Genomic DNA, 22,826 nt, shown 5'->3' on the forward strand with positions numbered 1-22,826 from the left:
GTACTTCATATAAATAGAAAAATATTACCATTTAAAATTGCTGAAAACTAAGTTCCTAGCAGTATTTGCCACCCCAAAGAAATTTACTGGCAGGGCTGATGATGGCCTGCCTTGCCTTGTCCACTTCTGTGCTGGTAGATATGGGAGTAACATATTTTAGCTGAATAGAGAAACATTTTAATTAATTCCTACTCCCCCCTACCTCTTTATACATTTATCTAAGCATTCTTCTAAGACAAGACATTTACTAATTTCTGGATTAAGTCATATATATCGCCATACTAGAGAAATGTTAATCCAACTATATCTTGTCGAACTGATGTTATCTTTATATTTGGTGTCCTTGTGTGATTTAAAGTGGCATTTAAGTGGCAGAGGGATGTCATTTATCATCTGACAGGGTATATAATATTCTTAAATCCTGCATTTTTCCCAGAGCGGGCTGGAATAGAACTAGGTACCCTGAACAAATGGTTTTCCTACTATTTGCCCTTTTATCTGGTTGCTTTGACGAATATTCCCCCCCCCCACTCCCTGAAAAAAACTGTAGGCCGTTTCTCCTTGTGCAGTATGGCAACAAAATAATAGAGCAACGATTTAAAACTAAACAAAACAAATTAAATTCGATCATTTATTGAATTAAATACCAGATTAACAAAAAGTACTAAATGAAACAGAGACGTAAATGGACAGTATAAAAATGAGAGATTGTGCTCATTACTGATGACTGACTCGTGCTTCGAGACAGTCATGAATTTCAGCTGTTTTTCTCTAAGAAAGTAAGAATATTTATTTCTATGAATTTCTGATATTACATGATCTTTTTAGATTAAAAAATCTCAAAATTAGATTTTGTATGTAGAGCAGGAAACAAATATAAAAAAAAAACTTTAAAAGAACGCCAAATCTGTCTAAGTTACAGAATCGCAGATCTTACAATGTCACAAAAAATAGAACATGTATACAATATACCTGAATAAAATAGCACAGCTATAGAGCAACGGTACATAAACAAAGGAATCACATTACTTCTCGTTCCCCGTAAAAAACAAAACGAGCGTTAAAATAACGCGTTAAATGAACAGACACAGTCTGCAAGGCTTATCGGTCGCAAAGCAACCACGGTAAAAATATCTATGACTGTGAAACTGGGGCACAGAGAAATGACTCGTCCAAAGATTACGCTATAACTAACAAAGACCTGACATCCAATATAGACAATCATTGGTAGCCACTCGGGGAGACCATGGTAACCAAAATATTGATAAGCTCTAGCAAGTAATTCAGCTGTCGTAATCCAAAAGGTAGGCTCGATTTACATTTCATATCTTAAAATGAAGTCATTTCTATCGATTAGTCTAATCCGCTTCCTCTTATCGTATTTGATTCCTTATATATTCAGAAGTTTCTCTTTTTTCAAATCTGTTTTAACCGCACCCACAGAAATAGTCGAAATTGAAGCTTTCGAGATCAAAGTGCTTTTATCGTATTTTGAAAGTCCGTTAACAATCAACGATTCTTAATAACGGTCGGAAACTTTGGAAAGAAGTACTACTTTCCTGAAAAATCCATGTTGTGTAACATATCGTGTTTGAATTAGCACAGCCGAATATTCTCGTTAGAATGATCGTTTTACCATGGTTTCTCCTTTAGGGGCTACCTAGTAAAGAACGAATTCTAGCCCATTGTAACCGAAAAGTTAAAACCGCGTAAAAAAACCTGTTATTAATAAACAGCAATACAATGTTAATTAATAGTATGTCCACAGACATATTAGATTTATATAAACGGTCAGTTCTTGGCTTTTCTTATCAGCGGGCTTTGGGGCTCGATTTCGTCATTTCTGAAGCCATAAGCTTTTTGGCGATCGGCAATAGCAGCTTTTTATCATAGAAATAGAAAAAAACATAGAAGCAAGATTCTGAAAATATCACAAGCGGTCACAACTTAGTCATGAAAATATAAGTGAATAAATAGTGAGAATCTCTCCTTTTATCTTTATTCTATCTCTATGGGTCTTATGAAATGAATTATTATTAGAAATGACGCAATCAAATCCCCGCCGGTTTGGCCATATATATCATCTTACTATTATAACGGGGCTTGACAAAGTTAAAGCCATCCAACTAGGTTAAAAATAAATTTGACAAAATTTTCCATGGTGTCATACCCTGTTTAGATATTTGTGATCTTTGGAGTTGTCTTATTAGCGACTGAGTTGTCTCTTTTCGTGTACATAGGATGCAGATATCTGTCGCCAAGTTATTTCTGCTCTCTCTAAAACTTCAGTTGGGATGTCATTGAATATTTCTAGAAAAAAAAAATTCTTTTAATACTAAGAATGGAAACGATAAAAAATCGAAAAATATGAGGCCAAATTACTAATCACAGAATGGATGCTAACATGTCCAAGCAATTTTGGAGTGAAAAATTTTGAGGAAATATATGGAAAGAAAAATAGAAATGGAAAAAAAGGATTGCCAACGATATGATATAAATAAACAACCCAGAAAAGACCACATCAAGTATTTTTGTTGGAAAAATTCACAAAAAAATATTTCTAAAAAGAATGAAAATAAAATTTCTTAAATGCAAAGAATATAAACAGGCAAAAATGCAGAAGGCCAAGAATAAATGGCACAGTAAGGATCCTGTTATATCCAAATATTTTTGGTGTGAAAATTTTTGGAAAGAAATTTCTGAAAAAAAAGTTTCTTCCACACCAAATTTCTTGAAATATGTATTTTCGAAGACTGTTTTGGATTTTCCTTTTACTGTTCAGGTACAATGAAAATCTGTTAGAAACTCAAGAGAATAGTAGGTGTTAAGGAAAGAAAATCACAATACTTCAAGAAGCAGATGAGTGCTAGGAAATTGAGCTACGACACTGCTTCAGAAAATGTTACAAAAGAAAAAATAGAAAAAGTTGCAAAAGGGTGAGCGATATTACACCTAAATTCCATCGGAAATGGCTCGGAGGTAGATAATAGCTAAATCTACAGAACACAATAAATATTTATAATAATATATTTATAATTATAAAATATAAATGTATCTATATTTATGTATTTATAATTATATACTTATAAATATATTTATAATTATATATTTATATATTTGTGATTCCCACATTGTTTTCCCTTTTCTAGGTATTGTAGTTTCTAGGCACTGTATTGTTTCTGACATATCTACATTTCTGATTTTCTATGACCCTCTCCTCCAGCCCAGTTCATCTCTGAAATTGCTAAATCTATGTAGCTTTAAAAAAATATTAATCTATTTTAGATCAATCTACCTACCCGTCTAATAAATACCCCATCCCTTCTTAGAAGGTAGATGCACACATTGGTTCTGGCATATTCTTGTGGAATACAGTATAAAATCAAATTTTATATTTTATAAAATTATAATAAAATTAAATTTACGACTGCCACTTACCAGCTACACCAAGACCAACTGGAATGGGAGCCCTCATCTTTCCACCGCTGTGTTTGAATCTGGTTTGTAATGCCGTTTTGACCAACTCAGAATCGCAATAGGGATGATAGATTGGTAGTTCTAGAGCTTGCATGCAGGATAATATTCGTTTGAGTTGACTCAAACTGAGACGACCCAGTTCATAGGCAACGACACACATGTAGGCCATGTCTATGTTTACAGCTTCTCCATGGTAAAGTGCAGGTAATACTTTCTGAAATAAAACAATTCTCTTTAAATCATTCAATATTTGAATGGGGTTACAAATACGCAATAGTATACTAAAATTCAAATTATAATAAAAATAAATTATGGGTACTAATTTTGTGGACAAGTTTCTTAGAAAAATTGATGGGGCTCTCTATTCTAGCCTACTTAAAAAGCTGAATATGGAAAATCTTCAGATTCCTTTCTTTTCCAACTGCATACAACTCAAATAAAATGTGGGTTTTAAACCTTTCAAGTACCAAGGACATGAAAAATAAAAACATTTTACCCTGGACCTATTTTAGGTCTATTTACACCTGAGAAATGATTTTTATAAAACTTGTATTTTGATTGTTTAAAAATTATGAAAGTTTCAGGGCAGTACAACATCCTCGTCTTAACAATCTTTTTGTTCCCAAAGACACTTAAAGGAAAGCTACGCCTTCTTAAGTTGTTTGATGACATGTTTTTAACTTATTTTCATCTGGTTTTTCGTGTTTTTTTTTTTTTTTTTTTGGACCTACTGCTACCAGGAACTACACACGAATGGTATTTTTCATTAAAAATTGAACCCCCGATTTTCCAAATTTTTTAAGATTTATATGGTTGCGTAAGTTTCCAATTAACCAATTACAAAATACTTCATTTTCACTATAGTTGGCTTTTTAAAATGAAACATTGAAATTGTAATGGAAAGCAGGCATTTGAGCATTCATAAAATTCTCGGTAGCTTTCTACTAGACAGACAAAATAATGAATTCTTTGTCCTTGGAAAAATTCTGTTCAGCTCTGAGTTATGGAATGGAGGAGCGCATGCTCCTCCTCCATTGCGATCAATCCAAAGTTTCCCTCTTTACTCCCTCCCAAGAGACCCCAATTTCCTTTAAATCCTTTCTTATGACCTCTTCCCACCCCATCGGACCCGATCTTCTTTCCATTTGGCCCAAGATAAATCACCGAAAAGGACGACTTTTGGTAATCTGTCATCCTTCATCCGCAAAACGTTTCCTAGCCATCTCAACTTTTCTCTCATTATAGCCCTTGAAAGCGTTACAGAACTACATTTATAGAATTGTGTTTCATCTTTTGTTATTTAACGTTAACAGGACTGGTACATACAATAAGAAGAACACTAGAAATTCTTAAAATTTTTTAGAATTGTCCAAAAATTATCGGTTAGACATGGCTTTTAAGCCAATTTTTTTTTTTTAATTGAACCAAAAATTCAAGATATTCGTATTTTAGGTCCTTAAAAAGTGTTTAGAATACGTCCTCTGGATCAAATACTCTTACCCTGAATGCATACGATGTAGAAACGGGTCATTGTTATTTTGATCGTCCACAGGATTTTAACAACAAATATATACTCACGCAACGCAAAGACAAATTTATACTTATTGAAAAAAAAAAGGATCTAACCATTTCGAGAGCTGGACTAAGTAGATGTCCAAAGTCTACAAGTCTGTCTAAATCATCCTCCCAAAGGTTTGGAGCAAGCTCTTCAATCATAGTCTGAATGGCTAAACGAACCACTTTGACTGGCACGTTATTGTGTGAGCCATCGTTACTTAGGCTCGGACTATCGTCCTAAAACAAAAGAATATTTTGAGTGCTTGTCCTTGATGTTTCAAAATCAGATTGTGCAATGAAAAACTGTGATATTTTAGTTTCAAAATTACGAGTTAGTTCAACTCAGAAAGGCCGATTCTATCATCCATTCAACCATGATAACACCTCTGAATAAGATAAGTACACAAAGGCCTTATTTAGAACAGTTAACAGGACTCGATCACAAAACGACCTTCCCAAGTCGAATTCTGCATTTGACTGATCACTTAAACATTCTAGTTAGTAGCTTTACATAACACAAACACAACACAACTGATCCGTTTAGAGGCTAAGTCCATAAAACGAACACAGGATGAGATAAAAAATAAGACTAACTGCTGGTTTAATTCGATTACCACTACAATCTGGTGAAAATATTTCCTGGGAATATTTCCTGGTAAAATGTTTGCTTATGTGTTTGCTTTAGCATAGATAATGTTTGCTTTAGTATGGATAATGTTATTTTTGTTATGTTTTTTTCAAACTGTTTTTTATATTTAAAAAAAATATTAAGTTTTTTTTATAGTGGGCATCTATAACTGTCTTATTTTGCAAACTTCAGCGTTTTTCGCAGAAATTCCGTGAGTCAAGTTTGGCCTAATGAAAACTTGGAATTAGATATCATCTCCTCAAACAAAGCAAGCTCCATCAGCTGATTTAATCCGTTTTCATCTAAGATAATGTAGATTTTTCTCTTCTTCAAACATGGGTTAGGACGAAACACGCAACGTTTCACCATAAATTCGATACGTTCTTTTTTCTCGCTTACAGAAATATCTAAAAATTGACACTTTATATCGTTTTTTCACCGGATCTTGAATGCCTAGTAAAAATTATCCACTTTTCAAACAATGGCTTGTAACAGTCAAAAACTTGAAACCTGTTTTTCGGTTTTTCACTCTCCTGTAAGATGTAATTTTTGGAACATAGCGCCTTTTAAATTACCGCAGCTAACCATTCCCACCCTCCTCCCTCTGCATGAAGATTTGATGTATGTCCATAAAAGATATATTACCTGAAACTGTGTATCAAGAAGGTACTGTCCATGTGTTTCGAGAAGTTCAAAAAGTTCGCGGTGCTTCATTAGTGCCATCTTAAGTATTTCTCCCATTCCATTGCTTAAATGTCGTCTGGAGATTGTGATTAAAAAAGATCTATCCAAATAAACTGCAACTGGGGGTACATACGCTCCAAGTTTGTTCTTGCAGTCACAAAAATTGACTCCTAAAAACAAACTTTGGTTAGTCACTGAACGAGAAATAGCCAGTTTTCTGTCAGTTAGCAACGCGTTTGATGGAGTAAAATTTATGAAAGAAGCGGGTATTTTATTGTTCTTCAGTTTTAACCTTCAAGGCATCAGGCACGCGACTTTTTTTGCCTGTGTCTGGTGAAGCACCTGCAAAAGAAATTCAAGGGTAGGGGCGACTGAAACATTTTGGAGGGTGGGGGAGGCATATACGGTCTTAAAAACGTTTGGTACTTGCCTGTTAAAAGGAGGACACCCAAAATGTGAAGTTTGGTTAATCCTAATGAAATGTACCAAAACAGGTGATAATATAATACTGTAGAAATAAAATTATGGAAACTAAGACAAAGAATTATGGAAAGCAGGCCGCGCAGAACGCATCATATTAAATATTTAACCTAACCCCTAACCACCTCTATATATTAAATATTTAATAGAAATATACATACATTGTAGTTTTCTCACTCAAAATAAGCAATTCATAGCCGATTCCAGAGGCAAAGTGGTTTCTGTCAGATTTTACACAGCGTAATTCTTGAATGTGTTCCGTTTAACACACAAGTACATAACGTTTTTTGGCCAGAAAAATTGTATGGTTTTTGTTACCAATCAAAAGCTCGTCAAGTATTATGTCATAAAAAAAAGCTTTGAAAGCGGATGTTATCCCTTTTATTCTTTGAGGCACACAGGGTGGGTCAATATGTCCCACCCTCAGCAACAACCCAAAAACAAGCTCCATATGACATGAACTGTTTGAAGACTTAAAAGGAGGTCGATAAAGAGGTGTAGGATTTATAGCAGCCGAAAGGGGGGAAAGGGGTCAAACAAGCATTCCCATAGGCTAAATTACTTTTTGTGTCTCCTTTCAATTTTCTCTAAGATTAGTATTTTCCTGGCTTGCCTGAGATGGTCACGTTCAATCACAAAGTCAGAAAGCGCATGCGGTCACCAAAATTTCAAACGCATCCTTATCTAAATTCGAAACAATTCACAGGTCTTTTTAAAGTACAATTTTCTGAAATTTGAAGGAATGTAAATTTATGGACGGAATCCAACTACTGTTTTAGTGACATTGAAAAGCAACATGTTTTTGAGATTTCATGTTATTTGCATAGCCCAAACATGGAACCAAAACATTTCATTATCTCTACCATTAATTGTCTAGCCAAGAAGAAGCATAGCTTAACTAATTAGTAAAATAATTTTACCTGTTTTGGCACCTACACTGGCATCAACGAGACTTAATAAGGTTGTTGGCACGCGGATGTACGGTGTTCGACGTCTGAAAAGAGTTGCTGCCAAACCAACCATGTCAAGACATACCCCACCACCAATTGCGATAATTGGCTCGGATCTACGCTCCGGATGGAATTTGTTGATGGCTTCGGCTATCTGTAAAAAATAAACAGATAAAACATCAGTTGAAAAAATGAATCTCAGGATAATGATCATTGGTATGCGTGCACAAATAGTTGGGGCATTGCCCTCACGATTAAGATTAGTCCAGAGAACCCACTTCAAAGAATAATTAAAAAACAGTGGCACAAAATGCACTTTCCTCATGTTTTACCCGTCCCTCTTTACCCCTAAGAGTCAAACCCTTGACTGCTTCAGCTGTGGTGCTTTAAAATGAGATACACGAGTTTTGTGAATTTTTAAATTCCACCTCGCCAAACTAAGCAATATCAGTAGAGAGGTCCAATCCATTTTCTCTTATCTTATTTGTTTTCTTGTTTTTCAAAATTTGGATTTTTTCAATGACATATCCTCTTTGCCCACTGAAATAAATAGTTTGGAGATGGAGATTTCGGTTTCAAAAGTTCCTTTGAGTATCTTGGATGCCCAGAATAAATTTCCCAGAACCAAATAAATAGACTTTAATGAGAGTAAACAGACCTAAAACGCATATTCCCCTCCTCTCCTGTAAAAACACACGTGAAAAACAATCCCAAATACTGTTGCTCTCATTCTCTCTCTCTCTCTCTCTCTCTCTCTCTCTCTCTCTCTCTCTCTCTCTCTCTCTCTCTCTCTCTCTCTCTCTCTCTCTCTCTCTCTCTCTCTCTCTCTCTCTTCTGTGCACGTGCCTGATTAGACTAGCCAGTATTTATGTGCCGATACCCAATAATATCCTACACCCCAGCCTTTCTGAGATATGGAATGTCTTTGGCATTACAAATGTTCATTGGTTCTACTAGAAAGGGGCTAGAAAAGGCTTGACGCCCCGGTCCACCCATAAGAGAACGGTTTTACACCATCTAAGTAAAGGTCAAATCCCATTTAATGTCAATTTCAATAAACGCAATGATCTATTCCTTTCAACTTTATAGATAGTGCCATCTCCCTTCCTTCTAGCATCATTATGTTTTGATATATAAATTTTTTCAGTCGTGAAGTTAAAAATTTTACGTAGATCTTAACCAGCATACATTAAAGCACATATTTATAACTTTACATTTAAATCTTGCTCAAAACTCTATGTTTTATGATACACCTTAGCCTCTTACAGAGGTCTTCCTCGCAATTCTTTGGACCTCGCCATTCAGTTGTTTCAACATCTTAAACACAATGTTTATAAGTACCTTAAGCATTGATTCAGTATTTTTGGTTTCTTCCGTTGTCATCAAAGGGAAGATTGTACATTCAAAACCATTGAGCCTAAAATACTGTTCAACTTTATCTCCATAAATGTCTGACACTGTTTCGTCCATTACAACCAATCTCCTTTTCTTGGGGTTTGCCTTTGATGCAGCTACTTCCTCTGGTGTATTCAGGTGGCCGTAGATGAGCACGTCATTTGACGGATCAAGGAGATTAGTGCATTCTGTGATGTTGTAGCTAAACCGAATAGGAGCCTCAATACTCCAGCTGAGTCCATTGTTGTCTGGAGCCAAACGTTGGGAGCTAAAAAAATGTTAACGAAAATTACTCTTTGTTCCTTTAAAGTTTATTTTGGTTTTAACGGTGATTTGCTTCTTAAAACTTATTAAAACTAACTTAACTATGTAGTGTTGTTTATGATAGGCCAGGTAATAATCCTCCAATCAAAAAACAGTTTACATATTTATGATTTGTCATGTTCGTCCTTACATAGCAATGTGAAAGGCCCATAGCTCATTAATTTTAACTTGACTTTTTAGTCTGTGTTGAACTGTCGTCAGTATTTCCTCCGATGGTTCGTATGTATTCAAATTTAGTATTTTACTGGCTAAAATTTTTGAAAACACTTATATTCAATATTTGAGTAGTGTTTAACGGTTTTCTTCAAATATAATGAAACAAGTTTTGAAAAAAGTTCGAAGTGTTTTCAGTCGGTAATGTTATATACTGTATTAGATTTTCTATAAAATTGACTTCTGGAAACTGTTAATCTGAGTCAAAATGAGATGAAAAGATTTTTTTTCAGTTCGTTAATTACAGAATTTTTTTTTATTTATTGTGTAGTAAACATAACTAAACTTTCTTATAATTTAAACTTCATTTTTTTAAACCATCAAAAACTAGGGAAAACACTGGTCTCATTTTCATGGCATGAAACATATTCATATGACTATATAATTGAACAAGTGATTGGAATAGGGAGAAAACACCACCCATAAATGTTTTTCCTAGAAATGAAAAAATGCACTGTTCAAATTTAATACTACCAGACAAGCAAATAATGTTAACCTGTGAACTTCTTCACCTCAGCTACTAGGCTACTCATGTTTTCTCTGAAATTTTTTAGTTAAAATTTTATTGACTTTATAAATAGAAAATTTACGATTTTTTTTGTGATTTTGTTATCTCTAACCTTTCTTTAGTGGCTCACTCAATCAATTTATAGCTGATTTGTCAAGTCAAATAATGATTTTACAAGTCAAACACATTATTTGATTTCTCAAACCAAGCCTACAGGATGTTGAGCGATAATAGGCCGTTAATCTCCCTAGTAACATTCTATAAATATTAGAAAAGAATTTGGGCATTGTTATCTGTTCGAAAATTTATGTTTGCCGGTGAAAATTTATCCAGCATCCAGAATATTGCCAGACAGTCCTATGCCAGCTTAAATGTCTCCGAAAAACTTGGCCGTACTTTTCTTTTTCCAATGGTTCAATGCAAAAAAAAAAAAAAGAAAATCCCTCATTCTGCTCGCAGTAGTGGCCACCAATGAAATATTATATATATATATATATATATATATATATATATATATATATATATATATATATATATATATATATATATATATATATATATATATATATACATATATATATATATATATATTATGTTTAAGAGGTAATTACTTGGCAAAAAAAAAAAAAAAAAAAAAAAAAAAAAAAAAAAACTGTCGTCCTAATCCAGCAATTGAGACAAATGTGCACTTGAACATGGCTTTTACCTTACCCATCTATCCGACTACCTAGGACGAAACAGTATAACCGAACCATCAACCAAATAGAATTGTCCAAATCCATGCAAAGTCGTCATCAATAAATGTAAGTCGTTGTAAATTTACAAGCAAAAGCACCTTAAATCTAGCAAAATATTTCCAAGTAGAACCTTACATTTAGGGCTCATCAGAAGAAATACCACCTGCCTTAACGGGTTTCAAGGCTTTACTTTCTTTACCCGGCACGGTGGAGCCTCTACCATAAGATCTATATGGTAACCCTATGTCAGGTAAAACTTGTAAAATACATGCGTACTAGTCAAGCGATTAAAAAATACATACAAAGTGTTTCAATGTTTCCTTAATAAAATCCCAAAGGTCACTGAGCAGAGACCATTCTGGAACAAATGAAGACTATTCCAAATGTGTCTTTTATTGGTATCTGGAACCAATTTAAAGATCCTTAAGCTTGTTTGAAAACATCTACAAACTCAAAATTCCAAAAAAGGAAAGCGCAAGAGAAATTATATTAAAATATCATTCATTATTTATTTGCAATTTTGTGTATATTTACTTAAGAGTTTATGATACATAAGACTAAATTTTTTGAATTGCTGACTAATTTTTTTGGCAGAAAAACCTCTTGAGATCAGTTTTTCGCTCAGCTTTTTACATCTATTTTTAAAATCTGTGTAATTACTGCATATTTTTGCGTACCTAAATAATTGGGAATAATAAGCCGAATAAGTAATATTTGAATGTATATATATATATATATATATATATATATATATATATATATATATATATATATATATATATATATATATATATATATATATATATATATATAAGCCTACTTGAAAGACAAAATGATACTGCCTCTACGGAAAGTGTCAAATGCCAATAAAAACCCAACAAGTGACATCAACGTACCTGAGAACCCCAAATTTGGCTTTTTAAACCCCTTTTTCATAAGGAAGCATAGTTTTCCTACCAATATCGCTAAGAACAGTGGTGCAAAATAAAAGTTTTCCAGTTTCCAGCAATGTCATTTTTTGGTAAAAACAATTTTTGAACAGTAGAAGTTGCCATGTTCGATTGAAAGATTTAAAACTTACGGTGCAGGGGAAAAAGTGACATTTTTAACAGTTTTTCAACGGATCTACTAGGTTCGAAAAGTACATAGGCTACATCCAAATCAAAACCCTGAAAATCTGTGCAAAACTTGATTTGATTATGGCCAACTGAGTTTCTATATTTGCCCTAACTGAAGAAACGAAAGCTGCCATTTAAAATAAGAATATAAGGTCATGTCGATTTGTGAACATAATACTAACATTAAAGACTCTGACACACGATTCTGTTCATTAACGGAGACATCATCAGCATGGACACAGTTCCAGGTATCTTTAACGCGGACAAGTTTGTAAGACGTTTCGTACTGATCCGTGGTTTCGGCGTAGACCGGGGGTCTGTTGTAAGTTTTCTTCTTCTGTGGGTACAGCGGTTCCATAATAGGAAACTCAACGCAAAGCTCCGCCTCTGGTGTTGAGCTGCCGCTTTCCAAGCATGTATCCTGGTGGTTCATAGAAGCAATTACGGTGGAGTGAAGGGGAATGTGAAATAGAGACATCTTTTTGGCAGTGATTAGTTAGCAGCTTATTCGATATAAGATTCCTAAAAAAAAATGAGACATTGTATACATTCTATAGACTTGTACGATTTTTTAAGTATCCTTTTGTGAAAGCTATTCTTGGCCAATCGATTTAGCTGATTATTATTCAGTTTCATATTGAAATTAAATTAATAGCAACAGATTATCGTGGTTACGATTTTCGATAATAGCCGAGATTTAAGACATTGGTTAGTTGTGCAAAATATACGGTGAGGAAATTTCACTTTTTTGCTGCATCAAAAATTGTTGGTCTTATCAAATTAGGGTTATCTATCAGGAATAAATTATATAAGGCAGTTTCAATGAACTTATAACTGAGGTAGAATCCACAGAAAATGACATCTTGGATTTTTACTTCAAAGCTACAGTTTTTAAGGGTAGTTACATCACTTTTAAGCCCTTTTCAAGAATAATCGCACCGAATCGGTATCACAAAAAGCTGGGTGATGGCTCATTCAAATTTTAATTTAGACTTTTCATTTTGTTTCTAATAAAACAAAGGTACTGTTCTCAGGAGTAATCACACTGAATTGGTATCACGAAAAGTTGGGTGATGTCTCATTCAAATTTTAATTTATGCATTCTCGACACTTATGCATTCTCGAGGTTAAAAAACATTTAGTGCCACACGAGAGTATTTGTAAGTCCTGAGACCCCTTGGTAACATAAGACAACTGAAATTCAACACTCGATATTATCACATTTTGAAGTATTTTGTGCGGTTGGAATCAACAATAAATAAAATTTTGAAAATATTTGAGCAGATGGATCGGTTGAATCAGATGCATTAATGTGGCAGATAGATCAGATTTTGCACAAAAAGAACTTTGGCTACTTTTTTTCGTCTCTCGGTCTCTGGAAATCAAAATCAAAATTTACTGGCCAAGTTCTAATGAATTTAAAAATATGCTTCCATCTTAACTTTGAAAATAAACATCCAAGTTAAACTTTAGAGCTGTGTATTTAGAATTTGTTCCATTAGTATAAAACGTGCATTTCTTTAATGTCTTTAAAGTTAGTTTTAAGTTTCCTGCCTTTCTTTAAAGTTTTTTCTTATCATGGCTAAGGTCTGCTCTTTACCTACTGTTCACTACCATGAATAGTTTTCTAAAGCGTCAGAACAGTGTTTCGGTCATGAAAAATTTATTTCGCAACGGCTCAGTAATGAAAGTGTATACTGAAGATAAGGCGTTTACGTAAGATCTATTTCAGGGGGAGGGTAACAGCTTGAAAAAATTGAATGCATATATATATATATATATATATTACAATAAAATTATAAAAGTATTGAGATTTAATGAAGGAGTAAGGGTTCGAGCCCCCTCTTCTTCGCTGCTTACGTATCTAGATGATAGTGTAAACCAAAGTCAATGCAAGAATTGCGAATATATTTTTCATAGATTATTTACGGTATATATAATTTAATTAGTTCAATATATAGCATGATAAGTGATAATTTGCGGCTCATCAGAGACCCATCTGTAAATGTTTAGCGGCCTGTCAAGAACATGGTTGCCACATTTGATAGGGTGAATCTTCATTTTAGAGAGAGGTGGGGAGGGCAAAAGCAATTAGCCCTTGCGACCTGAGCTTAGAGTAAGTTTTGTGAGCCCACTTATTAAACGTAACATCAATCGTTTTTTGTTTAATTTTTAGTATTCCGGTGTTGGATATAAAATTGACTAGTACAGGAAGTCTCAATCTATCGTAATATACTATGTTCCCAAATCTAAACGCGTTATCTCTCTGAATTTGGGTACGTGAACCCTAAGTGCGCGCATGGTGCAATTACAACTAGCTCACTCATAACTAAATGACTTTATGCTGTTAAAAAGACCAGTGAAAAAGGGAAGAAAAGAATGCTGATAACGCATTGTGCGGTAATAAACTGGATCCAACTTGTTCTGTTTTCTGGTGAGTGTCTTCGGGGGTGCATTCGGGGGAGGATAAACTTGTGTTTTGAGATTCTTAGAATGAATTGTCCAAATTTGATTATAATATTTTGGCGGCGGTTGTGGAGTAACCCAAGTCTCAGAAATTCAAGGGCTTTTACGTAGGAAGTATAACTTGCTCCCATCATAATTTTAAAACCACATATTTTAATGGCCTCAATATCTTGGCTTAGCCCGGAGCTTAACTAGACACTCGGGCCCCAAACAGGACATGCGCATTCTAGTACAGGCTAGTTGAGATTCTAGTAAGATGCTATTAAATGCCGCATTTACATATCGGCTCCGTCAGCAGTGCCAGGTTAAAAATGACCAGACGCATTGATTTAATATGATGATACAAACGTAGAAAAAACGCGTCTGATTTCGAACTCTTGGCAGTTTCAAGTAATGAACAAACTTAAGTTACGGTAAAATTGCAGTTTTGCGGCTTTTCTGAATGAAACATTATCAGGCAAAGAGTAGTACCATTAGATTCTTTCTTTTATGCTTTTCCAAATACCATGGCCACTTTTCTATAATGCCCCCCCCCCCCCACTTATGGTACCAGATATAAGATAATTTTGTAAGCCGCATTGGCAGGTCATAAAAAAGAATAAAAAACAGAAAAAGAGAAACGAGAAAGGGGTATAAGGTCAACGAAAACACTGAACGAACAAAACGAATATTTGGGAGACAACCAACTCCCTTCGATAGTGCTATAAGAGGAAGTTTAAAAAAAAAACGTTTTTTTAATTTTCTAAGCCAATTGCGAACGAAACAACACGGATAGAAATAAAAAGGCAAAACATAGAACACGGAAAGCAAAAAGGAATAAAAACCCAATTTGGATGAATTAAAAAAAAAACTAATAACGAGATAAAAAAAATCGAAGAAGTTTTTTTCTAAACAGATTCAGCGGTGTTAGGTTTCTTTTCTTGTTTTTTCTTTCGCTTATGGATTTTTTTTTCTTTTGCTTTCCTTGTTGTTCGTTGTTTGTGTTTTTAACTTTTCGGCTGCTATGTGCTAGGGGTTCTTTGCTACGTCATAGTTATCGCTGCTACCATGGTAGGAATAAATCAAACTTTTGGTCCAAGATATATTTTCCTTGATTGCGTTTTTCCGTCTTGGCATCTACGAGGATAGCCTACGATTGATGAGAATATACTCCAAGCAAGACCGTATCCAGGATTCTTGTTAGGGGGTGGAGGTTAAAAACAACTGGTAACCTTTTGCAGTGGGCTTCTGGGGCTAATTGCATCTTGAGCCCTTAAAGGAGCCCCGGAGGTATTTTATATGAATAATGAAAGAAACAACAAAAGTACGAAGAACAATAGAACAAAGAACAAACATCAAATGATGTTTTCACTTTCATCCTAGGCTGAATTATATGACCAACTGCAAATTTACCATGAAATTTACCCCCCCCCCTAATGTGAAAATATATACCCTGAATTAGAATATAACATGAATTATCAACGGCACAGTTTTGAATTGCAAAACCAACCGCTATTTTTGTCGACGGCATTTGCACGAAATTAAATGGTAGGAAAACAGATTATATTCGAATTACCTAATAAATGAGGTTTGAATTGTTAGCAATAGGTATTTTTGAATATATTATTCTTGAACAACTTGCTTATAGTCTAGTGGTATGTTTTCAACCACTTTTCAATAGCTTAACTAGTGTTGATAACTTCTTTGTGTTGTTACGAAAATGAAATACCTTTGGGGCCCCTCTAAGGGCTCAAGATGCAACTAGCCCCAGAAGCAATTTTTGGATTATGGAAGAGCATAAAAAAAGGCATCAAATGCTGTTTTCACTTTCATCTTAGCTGAATTATATGTCCCACTGCAAATTTACCAAAAAACTTAACAAAACACATCAAATTTGTTTATTTATTTTTGTTAATTTTACGAGTTGGACAAAATTTCGGGGGAAGGGGGTTCAACCCCGGTGACCTCCTCTCTCGATACGGCCATGATTTCTAGGATTGTAAAATTACGCTTATCCTGCTTAAATCCTTATAAGGTCAGTTATGATTGAAATTTTTGGACCAGACCCCTACTCTGACTGGTCCAATAATTTATAATTTAATTGTTCATTGATTTACTAATTAATTGATTCGTAATTTAATTGTTTATTCCCGTTTTGCTATTTTACACATTTTAGACTAATGACATGGCTTTTGACTCGCTGAAAGCAGCCGTATCTTCGTATACCCTCCCCCTTATTGCTTAACTATAATTATGACAGTGAAATGACCCCCCCCCCCCTTAGGTCAGGTTTGCTCTTGGCAGTTACGGACAAAGACAAAAGTTGGATTAAAATTTAGTTTTGAAATAATGAGACAATTCATCTTACGACTCATACAATTTTTTTTTTTTTTTTACTTTCTAGGAATTTAGGTCAATTTGACTAACTGGAATATCAAATACTATAAACAATCTGTCCTTTTGGAAAATTTAAAAGTCAGCGCCAGTTTAGCTTAACAAAATAACTATTTTGTACCAATCATATATCTATCAGCTGCTGAACAAAAACTAAAAGCTGTAAAGGCCCTTGAGTTAAATAAGGCGAATATTTAACCAAAACAGAATTCTAAACCAACGAGTTTCTCATTATTACTTAGTTTTAAATTTGCACGCCTTTCTATTTTATTCTATGGCATGGTAAGTTCTAAGAATTGACGGGTTTTCGCTTATTAGTTCAATCGTTGAAAGAAAGTATTTTTGAAGCATATCTTAGTAGGCAAGTGGTATGATTCTATTGGCTTCTAGAAGATTGTTTAGCATTCTATGGCCAGATATTTTTTGTAATTTCTTGGCATTATGCATGAACTTTAAGATTACCCTTATGAACAAGCGAAGTTGTCAATCAAATGGTTTGACGTTAAATTCTTAAAAAATGCAATTTATTGACTTAGTTGATCTGTCTTCTGAACGGCTCAGTGGTCACGTCAGGTCAACAATTATCAACTTCTGTTTCTCTTATGAACAAACAAAGTTAAGTGATCGCCTGTTTTGACTTTTAAAATCTCAGAAATGTAACATGCTTGCTTAATCAACTTGACTTTTTAACTGTGTTGTCGAATCAATAATTAACAGGTTAATCGTTTTTTTGTCTTAGCAAAAAAGTTTCATATTCAATTCCTGTTTTATCTTATCCACATCAGCGAAGAAAAAAATATATAGTATAATAATCGTCAGTATAATAATACTGACGAGATGTCAGTCCAATAATAATAATAAAAACAGTGAATTGGGAAGCAAGCTCATACATTAAAATAGTCGGTACTAATGCATTATAAATAACCCACCGCTATAGACTGTAAAAGGAAACCAGACAAACGGGTATATCCTAGATAAATGGATCGCAAAGCGTGATTTCTTATTGCGTTAACAATATTTAAACAGTTGTTTTTGGGGGTTTAGGGGAGGGGGGGTACCTAAATTAGGTTAGGTTACGTATTTAATATATGTTATGCTTTACCCAATAATGTGCAAACATATAGCCCAAATTTGTTTCTAAACTATATTTTATTTCATTAGCATTAACCAAACTTGACTTCTTCCGTGTATAGCGATGGGTTATTTATAATGCATAAGTACCAAATAATCTTATATGTAGTGTCGCTTGCAGTACAATCTTCATATGCATTTCTACTAATCCCAGGCATTAAGGCAAAGTCAACTGACGTGAATACTCAATGCTAGACATACCAACAATTAAAAAAAAATCCCCCATTTATCTTGATCACAAATATACAATGTCAATGATCCGTTTGTATATCAGCCGCTTATTTAACAGCCACGGAACAAAAGCCAAATTCCTACCTTATCTTTCCGCTTTAATAGCACAGAATATTCACAGACCAACGTATTGCCTACACGCCTGAGACTTGAGATCTGCCTCGAATTCTCTCAGTGCTGTCCAACTTAAATATCCTGGCAGTGATTATCTAATCAAGCGAGTTGCCGCCGACTCTCTATACTTCGGGTCCTAAATGTTCCAGTTTTACCTACTGCTAATTGGCTAACTACCCTATATTTACCCTAAGAGCGATGTTTCTGAAAATATTTAGCAATTTCTTGGATTAGAAATTGCTAGAAATAATTAGAAATAGTTATGCAACAAGTTGAACCACAATGTGGTATACGTGACGATAACCAGTTTAGATTACCGTATGTATATGCGGAAAGTAGATTTAAACTTTCAATTAAAATCAAGAATTATATAACTGTTTGATTAAAATGGGTAAGGAAAAGCGTTAAAACTAATTTTTTTTTTATAAAAAATCAGTTTGATATTGTAAGTTGGCCAGACACATGGCAATAATAAAGAACAAAAAAAGATGAACACCGTCGATAGTCTCTGCAACAGGCACATCAATTGGAGAGGAACAGAGGGCAGATACCCCTCCTAAATTTTTTGCCAGCCGGGTTACGAGCTTTCACTAGGGGTATAAAAAAATATGTGCCAACCTTCAGCTTGGGTGGCAACGAGTACGACTACCTCCCTAGTTGCGTAATTTACTATTTTTAAAATTTAACATTAAGATATATTCTCCTTGTGAAACATACAATTTTGCGACTAGCATAAAGCTGTAATTTGTAGCGACTGAAGAAGATACATATGTTGCTTCAACAATTTTCAGAACTATTGACTTACCAAGCCAGAACTGTAATAGAAAAAAAAAATAGTTTAATTTATTTACAAACTGCTATAAAATAAACATCATTTAAATGCATCCGCCAAGGGAAGGCTATAATCTACAAAGTGCCTGATGAAAGATGGCGGCAACCATTTGACATTCAACCGGTTATCAATAATTTAAAAAACTGAAATCAAAATAATCTCGCTTGTCGTAGCCTCTTCATAAAAAAAGGAAAATAAGAACTTATCCTATTTAATCATTACTTAGACTTTTTCTTAGAGCACGAGCTAAACTTGCTTAGAAAACAGAAGATTAACCTTTTTCGCCTATTTTCAACACATTTTTTAATCTAAGAAGTTTGCAAAGCGAATTTCTAAAATGTAATTAAGTAGTTGGGTAGATAGACGTAGCTAGATCTCAGATAGCGAAAGAAATGAAAATTCCCGTCTTTCATTGAAATATTAATGCCGTATATTTGAAAAAACAACAACACTTTTTTGGTACTTGGTACTTACGTGTTATCCCGATCCCCACTGCATTAGATTATTACGTGTATTATAACCCAATGCATTAGGTCATAAGCTTAGTCTCATTGAGAAAAACTATCTGGTATATTTTATTTAAACATTTAATAAATAGAGGTGATTAGGTTAGTTTCGTTATTTAACGTAATCCGTTCTGGGTGGCCTGCTTTCCATAAATTCCTTCTGTAGTTTCCATAATTTTGTTAACAATGTATTATATATTCATCATATTTTGGTATATTTCATTAGGATTAACCTAACTACACTTCTTGGGTAGAGTCGGGATAATACGTAGGTACTTGGTATTTCATTGAAAAAATACCTTTACCTATTTTTTGTGGTATTTTTTTTTGAAAAAATTGAACTGTCTAGATTTTGGAAAGTATATTTTTGTCCCTCTATACGTTCTCATGAATTGACGCCCCTGCTGTACAAAGTTATATGGGTCTGAAGGTCCATCGTCTTTTCTCCACTGATTCTAAGCCCAGATCTGCTTCCATATACACAATGGCACTTGTCGATTCCATATCCATGCCTCCAATGCACGTAAAGTGACCTTGCTGAGTTGGGATGAGATATTGCGGCATTAAACTCCCTCTGACGGCAATTAAGTTTAGCTGCTAATTTTTGATGATCACTCAGTGATGAGCTAGTTCCTTGTCCTTGTAAAAAAACAAAAGACGATCTAGATTCGAGGGCTCTACTGTATCAGATACTCTAAGAAAAGTCTCTAAACGGAAGAAACCAATTTGTTTTAGCAGTAAATATTTCCAGATAAAATAGTTGCATTTTTGAAGATTTGTCTACGGCCGACGCGCATAATGTCCTACATATTTACAGTGTCTTTTCCACAACTTTGTTTAAAATTGATCAAGCGCTTATCGAAAATAAATTCTACCTTTGACGCACTATCCTTCCAGCGAAAACACCAAGCCCATTTGAGCTTTGGTTTGAGAGAAACATCCATGTCTGGTACATCGAACCCCCAACCCTCACCAATAAAAAACATGGTCATTTTCGCGATATTTTAAGTTACATAATTGTTTAGCAAGTTCTTTGAATAGCAGACAATCAACAGGTCCTCCTAACGATTTCAGCTGAACTCGTTTCAATAGGATAAAGTAATTCCAGTTTTTGGGTTCTTATTTTCAAATTTCTAGCTATATTTGACCTTCAAGTTCTGGGCGACCGTCTCAGAAAACTAATTTATTGTTTACTGGAGCATGTCCCTTTTTCATATTTTTGTATGGTTTTTAAAAATAAATGGTAGGTTGTGTTCTCTTTATTGGCTCATACCCAATTAATACAATGATTCTTGTTCTGCTCCAGTTTTTTTTTTTATTAGTATCAAGGAGGCACACTTGTGCCTCTATAAAGAGGCGACCCACCACAATGTTAAGTGATTTCAAGTCCTAGAGGTCGCAGAGAGACGGAGGTAATTGCATTTTGTAGCCCAAGCTCAAACTAAGAAACTTGCAAAATTTCATCCTCCTCCGACTTTATGTTCATGGGGTAAACTGGGCCGGAAGTTTCGACCCTCCCACCACAGCCCCCCTTTAAAGTTTTCCGATTTGGCTGAAATTTAGTTGTTAAGGTTTCCTAGGGCCCGGGAGCTTATCCTCGAAATTTCAGCTCAATCCGATCACTCCTTCCCTGTTTTCAAAAAACCAAATATAGCCACTTAAAATTCATCATTTCTTTTTTTTTCTTAGCCACGCCTACAGGCCATGGTTGGCAACGGATCCGGTTGAATGAGGACTCATTCGAAGCAGAATTCGACCTGTTAGGGTCTTTTGATATTTTCAGACCGAAAAAATTATCCCCCGAATTTACATTTACGAAAAACCTCGTTTTCCTATATTAGCCCATGTTAATTTTTCCCACCACAACCCCCCTTTAACGTTGTCTGATCGGGCTGAAATTTAGAGGATAAGCTTTCCTGGGGCCTGGGACCTTATCCTAGAAATTTCAGCTCAATCTGATCACTCCTTCCCTGTTTTCCAAAAACCACATATCAAGATTTTTGGGAATTTGCTTGCGTCAAAAATAGCTTCGATTTGCTAAACAACAATGACTATTGTGTTTGTATAGTCCAGCGATTGATAGTCCAGACTATCAGGCGGAAAACCCGGGTTCGTTTCACCATTAGAGCAACTTTTTTATATACTGAATTTAAACATTAAAAATAAACTCAGTTTCTTTTTTAAATTATTTGAAAAAAATTACGTTTTCTAAAGGGTTAAAGAGGCTGAGTTACAAGGTCGACCCTTAAAACGTACAGGGATTAAGAGGCACAGTTGGGGGGCTGTTAAAGAGGCTGAGTCACAAGTTCGAACCTTAAAACGTACAGGGATTAGGAGGCACCCTGTACGACGTGATTTGAGTATTCAGGAATTAAAAGCCTTAACACAAGAATGTTCAAGAGCGGCGGGTTTGGGGGCGGCAGCCCCAACTTTAACTCCTGACACGATCAGCTAACAGTTAGTCAAGCAATAATAAGTAATAAACTGTACAAAAACGTGCAGAAATTATTTGAAAAAAACTACGTTTTCTAAAGAGTTAAAGAGGCTGAGTTACAAGGTCGAACCTTAAAACGTACAGGGATTAGGAGGCATAGTTGGGGGGCTACCGCTCCCCAAACCCCCCGCTTTCGCAGCCTTTAAATATAAAAAAAATTTCTTTAAACTGAAAGTAAGGAGCGACATTAAAACATAAAAAGACCAGACATTAGTCCGTATATGAAAGAGGCTGTGCCCTCCTCAACGCCTCGCTCTTTACGCTAAAGTTTTTATTGATTAAAAAAAGAGATGTGAGAAAGTCAAACTTTATCGTAAAGAGCGAGGCGTTGAGGAGGGCACAGCCTCTTTCATATACGGAATAATGTCTGTTCTTTTTAAGTTTTATTGTCGCTCCTTACTTTCAGTTTAAAGAATTTTTTTTTATATTTAAAGGCTGCGAAAGCGGGGGGTTTGGGGGGTGGTAGCCCCCCAACTATGCCTCCTAATCCCTGTACGTTTTAAGGTTCGACCTTGTAACTCAGCCTCTTTAACTCTTTAGAAAGCGTAGTTTTTTTCAAATAATTAAATTAAAAACGATCAAGTTTTCTTCACGTGAGAATAAAGGGC

General features: G+C 34.7%; 1 protein-coding gene across 2 annotated transcripts; it reads right to left on the reverse strand.

Annotated features, from left to right (window-relative positions):
• Positions 1-617: 617 nt before the first annotated feature.
• LOC148948212 (uncharacterized) lies at positions 618-18,513 on the reverse strand. 2 transcript variants are annotated; one of them, XM_089094207.1, is made up of 8 exons: positions 18,357-18,513; positions 12,254-12,593; positions 9,118-9,439; positions 7,747-7,930; positions 6,308-6,516; positions 5,104-5,271; positions 3,439-3,691; positions 618-2,310 (listed from the first exon to the last, which is right to left on the reverse strand). In XM_089094207.1, the coding sequence occupies exons 2-8, from the start codon at positions 12,547-12,549 to the stop codon at positions 2,207-2,209; spliced, it is 1,536 nt and encodes a 511-aa protein (XP_088950333.1). In that variant the 5' UTR covers positions 12,550-12,593; positions 18,357-18,513; the 3' UTR covers positions 618-2,206. The 2 variants fall into 2 exon arrangements, with proteins under 2 accessions (XP_088950333.1, XP_088950334.1); XM_089094208.1 differs by lacking the exon at positions 18,357-18,513 and adding an exon at positions 18,132-18,248.
• Between the last annotated feature and the right edge of the window lie 4,313 nt (positions 18,514-22,826).

This window comes from Artemia sp. Qi Xiang Cuo, chromosome 9, assembly GCF_049724085.1.
Source record: "Artemia sp. Qi Xiang Cuo chromosome 9, ASM4972408v1, whole genome shotgun sequence".
Taxonomy (NCBI): Eukaryota; Metazoa; Arthropoda; class Branchiopoda; order Anostraca; family Artemiidae; genus Artemia; species Artemia sp. Qi Xiang Cuo.

Excerpts from the sequence above, each read along its gene's own strand:
- LOC148948212 (XM_089094207.1), bottom strand. The coding sequence starts at position 12,549 with ATGTCTCTATTTCACATTCCCCTTCACTCCACCGTAATTGCTTCTATG. Across the intron at positions 9,440-12,253 it reads CGTGTGTCAGAGTCTTTAAT|CTCCCAACGTTTGGCTCCAG; the intron begins GTTAGTATTATG and ends ACATTTTTTTAG. Across the intron at positions 3,692-5,103 it reads TTAGTCCAGCTCTCGAAATG|AAAGTATTACCTGCACTTTA; the intron begins GTTAGATCCTTT and ends GTTTTATTTCAG.